Source organism: Sciurus vulgaris, assembly GCF_902686455.1.
Source record: "Sciurus vulgaris genome assembly, chromosome: 11".
NCBI lineage: Eukaryota > Metazoa > Chordata > Mammalia > Rodentia > Sciuridae > Sciurus > Sciurus vulgaris.
Window position 1 is genome coordinate 98,748,950 of NC_136472.1, and position 9,912 is coordinate 98,758,861.

General features: G+C 37.3%; 1 protein-coding gene across 1 annotated transcript; it reads right to left on the reverse strand.

Annotated features, from left to right (window-relative positions):
* Positions 1 to 947: 947 nt before the first annotated feature.
* On the reverse strand, positions 948 to 9,422 carry LOC306638697 (stromelysin-1-like). Its single transcript, XM_079101989.1, has 10 exons — positions 9,174 to 9,422; positions 8,149 to 8,393; positions 7,907 to 8,055; positions 7,649 to 7,774; positions 5,574 to 5,738; positions 5,258 to 5,411; positions 4,277 to 4,410; positions 3,631 to 3,790; positions 2,400 to 2,503; positions 948 to 1,348 (listed from the first exon to the last, which is right to left on the reverse strand). The coding sequence occupies exons 1-10, from the start codon at positions 9,273 to 9,275 to the stop codon at positions 1,248 to 1,250; spliced, it is 1,440 nt and encodes a 479-aa protein (XP_078958115.1). The 5' UTR covers positions 9,276 to 9,422; the 3' UTR covers positions 948 to 1,247.
* Positions 9,423 to 9,912: the final 490 nt, after the last annotated feature.

Consider the following 9,912-nt stretch of genomic DNA (forward strand, 5'->3'; position numbering starts at 1 on the left):
CCTTAGTCCAAGCCATTATCTCTTACCTAGTCTCCACACCTCCCCTCAAACCTTCTCCATGCCAGTCCTTCAAAAGCTTTTTTCTGAAGCCACTTTAAAATAGGTTCCCCTGTTGTTCTAAAAAAGGAGTCTATTTTTCCTTTATGACTCTTAAGTTTATAATTGCATGTTCACATTTGTGATTATTTGCATATATTCATTTTTTCAGGATTGTAATCTCAATGAGGGTAGCAGGGACTATGTTCATTTTTCCAGGTTCCTGTGCCTTCAGCCTAGCACAATGCCTGGCATATGAATGTGATTAATAAATTATTCTCTAAGGAATGGATCAACCAAAGAGAAAGGGAACTCTTACCCTGCTTCAGGCATTGTGCTAGAGATGTTACCTAATGGGGTTAAACCTCTTTTAGAATTGTGTTTGTCAATGGACATTTACCTCTAGGTACAGACAGATTCAAAGTGAATACAAGAGGGTATTTTCATGTGTGAATAGGATAGTCATGAGAAAATTTGTTGACTGGCAGGGAAGGGGCTTCATTGAGGGAATATATAAGGAAAAGGAAAAGACGAATAACAAGTTTGACTTTCCCACCTGTAAAATGAGGTGTGTGAACTAGATGATTTGCTATGATCATAGGGTTCACTTTACAATCATTCCCAGAGCCTACATGACAACCCCCTAGACATTCTTCTTAGGTATGTCAGAACATGCACGATGTCTGGGTGGTAGAAATAAGCATCCTATATATATGGTTTGTGGGAAGGCCTAGTAGAGGATTGTCTACAGATCTGGATAAGCCCATCATGAGACCCCAGCTACAGAGGCTATTCTTGCCACCTCTGCTGAGCAAGCATTTCAGGCTGTCTTTTGCTCAGCCCATACTGGGACCAAGATGATAAGAATTATTCTTGAAACAAAAAAAATAATAATAATAATTAAGTAAGTGATAAATCATATTTATTAAATAACAAGCAAATAGTTTATATAGATATAATCACTTGTCTGTTTCCCATGAACACTTTCCTTTCTCTTGTGGAAGATCAGTCCATGTGCCAAAGTGCAAGGTATGAAGCAGTTCTTTTGAATGCCCTGTAACATGAAAATGACTGACAACAAACAGAGCTCATGATTGAGTTCTCTGTCCTAGTATACTCAGGAGAAAACAGACCCTTTCAATTCACAAATGCAGATGAAGAATTGTTAGCTTCATTTGCAATGCCCGTATTGTGCCTTCTACACCTCTCTTCTAACAATTAAGCCAGTTGTTACTCTTCAAGACATGTGTCACTTTCTTCGCATTTGGATCAAACTCCAACTGTGAAGATCCATTGAAGAAATAGAAAAACCCTACAAATACAAAGGGAAACAGTGAGATATTTTTTCAAGAGAAGAAATTGGGCAACATAGAAAGCTCAGAAAAATAGATAACTGAAAAGATTAAGTCTTTAGAGAGTTTACTCTGTGCCAGGGACAATGCTAAGCATTTTATAAGATTGTTTTTCATTTATTTATGTAACAGCCCTGTAAGGTAAACACATCTAAATCCATCTTACAGCTGAGCAAATGGAGGTTTGGACAGATTCAGATGCTTGTCCAGGCTTACTCAACAAGAAAGGCGTCTGTATCATAGCCAAGTTCTAGATTTTTTAGGTTGTTCTGCTTCTAATCAGAAAAACAATTCTCTGCTTACTTGAAAACTGTGATCTCCTTTTTTTCCCCTGTCTTTCTTCCTAACATTCCTCCTCCTCCCTTTCTCCCTATTGCAGCCTGAGGGACATTTCAGGCCTCAGAGAATCACAGTAACTCTTTCAAAACAAAGAGTACACTTTAATTCTCTGTGAACATGGTACCCAGGTTATCTCTCAATAAAGATCATCAACCTCCATTCACTTACCCTTGAGAGAGAAAAACTACTTTTAAAATTATTATTATTAAAACCTTGGTTACATGGAAAGACAGATATTTGCAATGAATCGATGTAGCTAATCACTAATTTAGGCAAGACAGAGAAATCTCCCTGGGAATTAGTAGTAGAAACAGGATGAGATGAAGGAGAAGGTCAGTCAGCCAATATTAAATCTGGCCACATCTTTTGATGGGATTTTTGCACTAACATTTGGCTCAAGAAAAGTAATGTGATAAAGTAAACATCTGATCAATTTGATTTTACATGCATGTATAAAATAGAAGTCTGTGTTTATTATCTTTATGATGCAAAACAACTCACCTGAAGTAGTAATATAGTCAGTACAAAGGTAGGTGAATTAAAATGTGGGGGAGGGAGGAGGAAACGGACTTTAAAAATCCTGTTATTAAAATGTATTCAATTCTTCTCTTCCCACTGATGCCATGAAATGTTTAAAGTGTCCCACAGTCAACAGAGTAAGAATCCTCTTACCAAATGCTTCAAAAACAGCATCAACCTTCGAATCCACCCCTGGAAAGTCTTTAGCCACCTGCCTGGGAAAGCCTGGCTCCATTGACTGGCTCTTCTCATCAAATCTGTACCAAGTAAAAGGAGGGCAGCTCAGCATTTCACAGAGGTTGTGTTACCAAAACTCATAAATCATATGGAATTCTGGTCAACTTCCCAAGTACTACAAATAAACGTCAGGCACATTTAGCATTACAGAAATATATGACTTTAACCACACTACAAACTTAGCTCTCGAGGTCATAGCTCCATCAGGAGCAGGTGCAACAACCTACTATAGAAGATGCTGTTGTTATTTTGGTAATGGACTGAAAGAAAGAAACTTAATGGTCTATCTTAAAGGCATGAAGGTGTGAACAGATAAACGCACACACAGACACACACATAGTGAATTCAATCATTTATCTGAAATACAATTTCAAGTTTTCTACCATAATTGGTCTGTATATACCCGCCCTTCCTCCTCACCCTGCACAATGAAGAGTTCTGTGTCAGCCTCCTAAAAACAGGGTTTGAGACAAGAAGCAAAGCACAGAAAATATGCTTTGGACCCATGGGTTAGGCATTGGATATCCTGCCCTGATGTCTCAGAGTCTGGGTAGATAGCCTAGAAATCCGCCTGTCTTCAAGTCCTGAATTGTATCCATAAAACAGGACTACTATTTCTTGTTGTTTTTTTAAATAGACCAGAGATAATAAATGGGTCAATTTAAAGGAAGTCCTTGAAAAGCATATAATGTTAGTAAGATAAAACAAACATATATTGAGGCAAGGAGCACTCTAGAGCACCAGGAAAGGGATGCTAAACTGTGTCCTAGGTTTTCAGGGCATCTGCCTTCACTGGAAGAAGATCAGCTGGGCTTGAAGTTCAGGAGGGGAGGCTTCATGGAGGCAATAGGGATTTGAGCCAGGACTTGAAGAATGGAAAGGATTGAGTAGGAAGAGAAAAAAAACAAGGAACTCCAGGCAAGTGGGGAGCAGCATAGAAGCAGAAGTGCCAGCCTAGTTGATGGGACATCACGCAGGACAGCTGAAGCAATGCCTACTATGAGGCACTGCTGCATCCCAGGAGGTGCTGGCTCAGGGTTGTCAGGAGCCCCCATCTTACTAGTGAAGGGAAATCAGATCCAGGGTAGAGTGGAGGAGTGATTTCCCTAATTGGGCTCTAGGCAAAGTCCTTCCTAATGCATCTTACCTCCAGTATTTGTCCTCTACAAAGAAGTAAGTTTTCTTCTTTTCTTTATCAGAAATGGCTGCATCAATTTTCCTTACGGTTGGAGGGAAACCCAGTGTGTAGATGCTTCTTGGGTAACCTGCTTGTACCTCATGTCCTCTGATGGCCCAGAACTGGTTTCCTATTTGTTAAAAGTTCAGAGTCATATTGAATTTATAATGGTTAAAATCCCTTTTTTTTTTTGGCGGTGCTAAGTATCAAACCCGGAGCCTCCTGCTTGCAAAGCAAGCACTCTACTGACTGAGCTATCTCCCCAGCCCCAATCCCTTTAGTTTTAGAAATATGTTTTAGCATCTCTAAATTTTCATGGTAAAGAGGAAACCTAAATTTTAGACTTAGTTTCCAGCTCCATAGTGGACATTTAAGAAAAATTTGCATATTAAAGGAATGAACAAAAATCAAATGAGTGAATTTACAACCCTGGACAGTTTATCTTCCTGTGTTTGTTTTTTTAACCCCAAAATATAATAGAATAAGACTGATCTTAACTATTTCCTCATCACCTTTTAGCTACCTTAGTAGCCAAAATTTGACATAGTAGAGAAAATTAAAGTCCTGTTATGTTTTATTGTCAGTGGGTTTATTTCAGTGTTTATATAATAATTACCTTTAAAAATGAAAACAGTATCCTTGCTAGTAACTTCACATGCAGCATCCACACTTGAAGGAAGGGATGGCCAAAATGAAGAGATCAGATAAAATTCAGGTTCAAAGGTCCTGAGGGATTTGCGCCAAAAATGCCTGAAATATATGTTAAGAGAAGTGTAAATTGGAAAATAGTCTTTCATCTTTAGCACAGTTTCTTCTCTGTCCAGCTTCTCCCATCTTTTCCCATTCCCTCATCTTCTAGGTTAGATTACAGGTGGAAATCAGGTATATCATCATTGGAAAAGTATCTTTCCTTTTCTTTGGAACACTTCAATGGATCTCCTGTCACAGGTTTCCAGAGTATTGTCTTCTGTGATAGGAAAACTTCCCTACCATGAAAACTAAGTAGCCCAGCGTAAGTTTTAACTACCTGTAGAGCTTGCAAAATGCCATGCTACTATCCACCCTTTTCAAAAGATCGTGAGTGTGTGTGTGTGTGTGTGTGTATGCGTGTGTGTGTGTGTGTTGCTTAAATATAATCTTGTGTATGCAAAGAATAATCCTGGGAGGATACGCAAGAAGTCTTGACTGGATGAAGGTAGAGACATCTGGGGAAGCATAAATGTGACTTTCATTTGTGCAGTGAGTGTTTAGCATGTGTGTATATATCAAACTGTAAGAAAATTAAATGTAATGTTTATCCTGGTATCATTTTGAAAGGAAGTACAGATAAAATTCTGAATCTAAAGATCTACTTGTATCCTTCGAAAAGCAAATATGACTTAGAATGTTCAGGAACAACAATTCAAGATCAAGAACCAAATCATTTTTGACAATTTTAGGAAAATATGGAAAGGACAGCACTAGATCTGAATGATTTGAAGCTCGGGGGAAATGTTTTTATCTTAAATGTTTAACGATCTCTCAAGTTTGTTTGTTTTTCTTTTTAAGCATTATACATCAAAAGGATAGAGAGGAAGATACAATTTTCTGGTCTGACCTGTCTTTAAAGAATAGGATTTCTCCCCTCAGAGTGCTGACTGCATCAAAGGACAGAGCTGGATCACACATGGTTGGTGGTGAGTCTTGCCCAGGATCTGATGGGCTAGACTCGGTGGGCACCACAGGGTCCTGAGTGGTAACAGGGGCAGGTCCTAAAGGAAAGAGTAGGGGAGGCAAACATGAGGAGAAAGGTGATGCATCTGTGGATTTAGATGCTTTGCAAACATCTCAAGGTGCTGTGGGTGGGTTAAATCACCAGTACTCTGTGGTATCGTCACAAAGGTGCAATGCCTATTTTGTCCAGCATCACTCACCGTAGAGGGACTGAATGCCATCCACATCATCTTGAGAAAGGTGGAAGCCGGCCAGATCCACAAAGGAATCATAGACTGGATACATCAAGGCTTCAGGGTTGTCTGAGTGAAGGAGACCCAGGGAGTGGCCAAGTTCATGAGCAGCAACCAGGAATAAATTGATCCCTATTTAAGAAATATAAAAATAGTTACTAATTCCCTAAATACATGTACATTATAGAGGAAACTGTGCATTTTATTTATTTCCTGGACCTACACAGGGCTTTTTCTCCCCTGCCTTGTTCTTGATTAATTGAGCAATTTACTGATTGCACATTTAATGGAAAGTCAAGTGTATTTCAAGACTCATACTTGAAGAGAAAGTACCCAGTCACATCTCCCTCCCCAGGCTTTTCACTCAAGAACCAAGTCCCTTTTCTCCTATTCAGCTATGAAAGGACTTCTTTAGCATATCAAAAAATATTTCTCTTATTTGCCAATGAAAAGAGAAACACTGTTTCAGTGTATTAACGTTTGCCACTTGCAGTCTCAGTTAAATAGATCACAGTGTATTCATCTCAGTTCTGAAATCCTTGAACAATAATACTCCTGTGGCTTTCAATTGGAATATTGCCTTCATAATTTTTAGCCTCATTATCATTACACCCATACTAAGTCCAAAAAGGTGAATTATGATAGATGTCATAGGATTTGCAAAATTAGTTGAAAGCATAACATGCCCAATCATGTCTAGTATTTGTCACAAAAGATATTTTGAATACACAAACATTGGGTGCATTCAGATCTTCTTCTTCATATTATATTAAAAACCCCACGATGCTGAAATCGGAAGACTTTGGGTAATTATTATTGACATAACGTGTAAGTCTATTTGACTTTTTAAAGTATTGCTTGGGCAATTTGCAACCCTGGGTATGTTCTTATTTAAGACTGCAGGAATTTTCCTTTGTAATAAGATGTAAATTCAATCAAACCAAGAATTTTATATAGCACTAAACTCACATATATATTTTCTACAGATATTCTGTTTGTATTTTCATTATAAATACAAATTAAATCTCAGAACTAGTATTAATTGTTTCAATCAGTTTTTTGAAAACTTTGGAAGACGTTCTCCAAACTATACCATTGTGAACTGAGAAACTTTCTTCCACCTTAACAGTTTGAACATTGTATTTGGGGCTGGTCCTTTCTTTCACAAGTCCCCCAACACTCTTTTTAACCTAGAAGTAGTAAAATGTTGACAGAGCCATAAAGAACAAAAAGAACCATGGTTTCTGAAATTTAATTTTGATTTCTGTCTGAAAAGTACAGTTAGTGGGAGAAATTGCATAAACAACATCCAGGGCAACTTTTAGTGTAGATTCAATGCAGTACATCATTTCTTATAAATCTGCAATTCAATATCATGAAAAAAATACTGTTAATGAAGAGCTCCTGGATTTGGGGTTGTTGCTCAGTGGCAGGGCACTTGGCTGGCATGTGTGAGGCACTGGGTTAGGTCCTCAGCACCACATGAAAATAAATAAAATAAAGGTCCACTGACAACTAAAAAAAATGTTTTAAAAATAATAGTGCTCCTTAGCGCACAGAAGATCCATAGTCATTAAAAAAATAACAATGATATTTCCTATATTGAGCTTACTAGAAAGGAATAAACCTCTAAGCATATGAAAATTTATTCAATAATAATAAAACAAAAATATATTCTGGCAGGGCACAATGGAAAATGCCTGTAATTCCAGCAGCTTGGCAGGTTGAGGCAGGAGGATTGCAAGTTCAAAGCTAGTCTCAGGAACTTAGTGAGGCTCTATGCAATTTAGCAAGATTCTGTCTCAAATAAAAAGTGAAAAGGTCTGGGGATGTGGCTCAGTGGTTAAGCACCCCTGGCTTCTTCAATCCCTGGGACAAAAAAAAATTATATATATATATATATATATATATATATATATATATATATATATATATATATATATTCTGTTGATCCGTAACCCATTGGGAAATCCAGAATACACAATTTCTTGATAATTATAAATATAAAGAGAAATTAACACCCTATCACATGTAGCACTAACCTGATGTATCCTTTGTCCATTGCTCATCATCATCAAAGTGAGCATCTCCATTAATCCCTGGCCCAGGTGCATAGGCATGAGCCAAATTATATCCAGGTCCATCAAAAGGGATAAAGTCTCCATGTTCTAATAGGAAAAAAAAATTAATTGGAAAGATAGGTAATTAGGATCTATTTTGAGCCACCAGCAAAACAGCATCTGATTAATGTTTGTATTTCTTTGTGTTTTTTTTTGTTTTGATGGTTTTTATTTTTTTACCTCTAACTGCAAATGAGATCATTATGTCAGCCTCTCCTTCATGCACCCTGGAGAATGTGAGTGGAGTCACCTCCTCCCAGACCTTCAGAGCTTTCTCAATGGCAGAATCAACAGCATCTCTTGGCAAATCTGGTGTGTAATTCACAATCCTAGATAAGAAAATTTGAAGAAAATAATGTTTTCTCCTGTGAAACAGCAAATCAAATTTCAATATTATGTGAGAACCTCTTTGGACCCATTACCTGTAAGTAAGGTGGTTTTTCCTCCACTTTGGCATGCCAGGAAAGGTACTAAAGTGACCAACATCAGGGACTCCACACCTGGGCTTGTGTATCATTTCCAATGTGTTGGAGTCCAGCTTTCCCGTCATTTCCAGTCCAAGGAACTTCTGCATTTCTTGGATTTTTTTAACAACAGGACTACTGTCCTTTCTTCTAACAAATTGTATCCCATCTTTCACAAGGCCATAGTAGTTTTCTAGGTATTTCTAGGGGAATAAGTATAGTTTTTTTGTTTTATTTTAGGATTTTTAGCAATAGCCATTTATAGTAAATTTTTACAGTTGTTCACTTTCTTAATCTATTTGAAATATTTCTCTAGTTTGCTGAAATAATAAATGTCAAAGTGCATTTAATTCTTCAATTAGAGACTTCTCCTGACCCTTACTTCACATTTTGTAACTAAACATCTCTGCAGCCTAGTTTATTACCCAAACATGCAAGTGAAGTAGAAAAATAAGGTAAAGTTTCAATGCCCTTAAAGGAGAACAACAACAACAACAAAATGAACAAACAAATCTCTTTGGGCATAAATATTTGCAGGTTTTAAGTAAATTTATTCAATTTTCCACCTAATGCTTTTCATAAAGATCTGGCTTAAGAAAAAAGCTGAAAAAATTCCCTCATGCAAACATATCAGCACTATAAATATTTAGGTAAAATTACATTGGATTAAAATACTCAAAGAAGTTCCAAGAAAGACATAGTGCATGAACTCTTCACTTGCTATTCATGTTCCTCAAGCTACTACTCCTGTACTGTTGAGTGACCTTGAAAAATACCTAATATTTCTAGGTTTTCTTTCTTCCAACATAAAAGGAATAACCCACATGGTGTGATACTGAGACCCCCTTCATTCTAATATTTTATAAATCTCCATCCCTGAATTATTCTTATGCAATAAGCCAAACAGTAGTGTGGGTAGAAGAGATGGTTTCCTAGCTTTGCCCTGTCAATGCATGTGAGGGCTGTTTCCATTAGTTACCTACCTGAAGAAGCTCCATGCTGGTGTCCTCCCCTCTTGAAGCTGCATCCAATGGATAGGTTGAGCAAACTGTCACACACAGCAGCAGAATTGGGAGACTCCTCATTTTCAGTGGTGTGGCTTTCTTCAGCTCCGAGATGCCTTTGTGCACTGCTCTCTGCCTACCTCCTGCTAGGTCCACCCTCTGCAGCCCAACATTTATAGGGTGATAGTTTGTTTAGATTACCCGCAGCTTGACTCATCATTGCTTTCATCCAAATGGCAGCAGGATCATTTCCAAAAATTCCAAATTCAAAGTAGGATGATACAACCTACTTTACTAATTTCTCTCAACCTTCCCAATTTTGCAAGGCAAAATAGTGATTAATCTCCCGGAAATGCTTCCTGTCGTGGCAGAAAAGAAAACTGGGACATATTTTTTTTAAGATGGAAAAATTGACTAGAATTCACTAGACAAAATATATTTGTGTGTTTGAGTGAGGTGGACTGACTTGGTAAGAAGTCAGAATTGTGCAGAACTTTTAAAAGGAGTTTTATTTTAAGAACATATATTAAAATTAAACATAAGATATAAGCAAATGAAAAGTTTCATATACATAGCTATAATCTATACTATATGCTATTATCATTTAAAATAAAGGACTTAATGTCTAGAAAAAAATATTCTTTTTTTGTATGTCTTTAATTTTAAATATCTGCAATTGATTTCTGGTTGCATTTGCTAATCCCTAAAGAGGAAAAAT

What these genes read in the sequence shown, in the direction of transcription:
- LOC306638697 (XM_079101989.1), bottom strand. Translation starts at nt 9,275, where the DNA reads ATGAGGAGTCTCCCAATTCTGCTGCTGTGTGTGACAGTTTGCTCAACC. An exon ending in AAAAACCACCTTACTTACAG is followed by an intron (nt 8,056 to 8,148) that starts GTAATGGGTCCA and finishes TTTCTTATCTAG; the next exon opens with GATTGTGAATTACACACCAG. An exon ending in ATCCTATTCTTTAAAGACAG is followed by an intron (nt 4,411 to 5,257) that starts GTCAGACCAGAA and finishes CATATATTTCAG; the next exon opens with GCATTTTTGGCGCAAATCCC.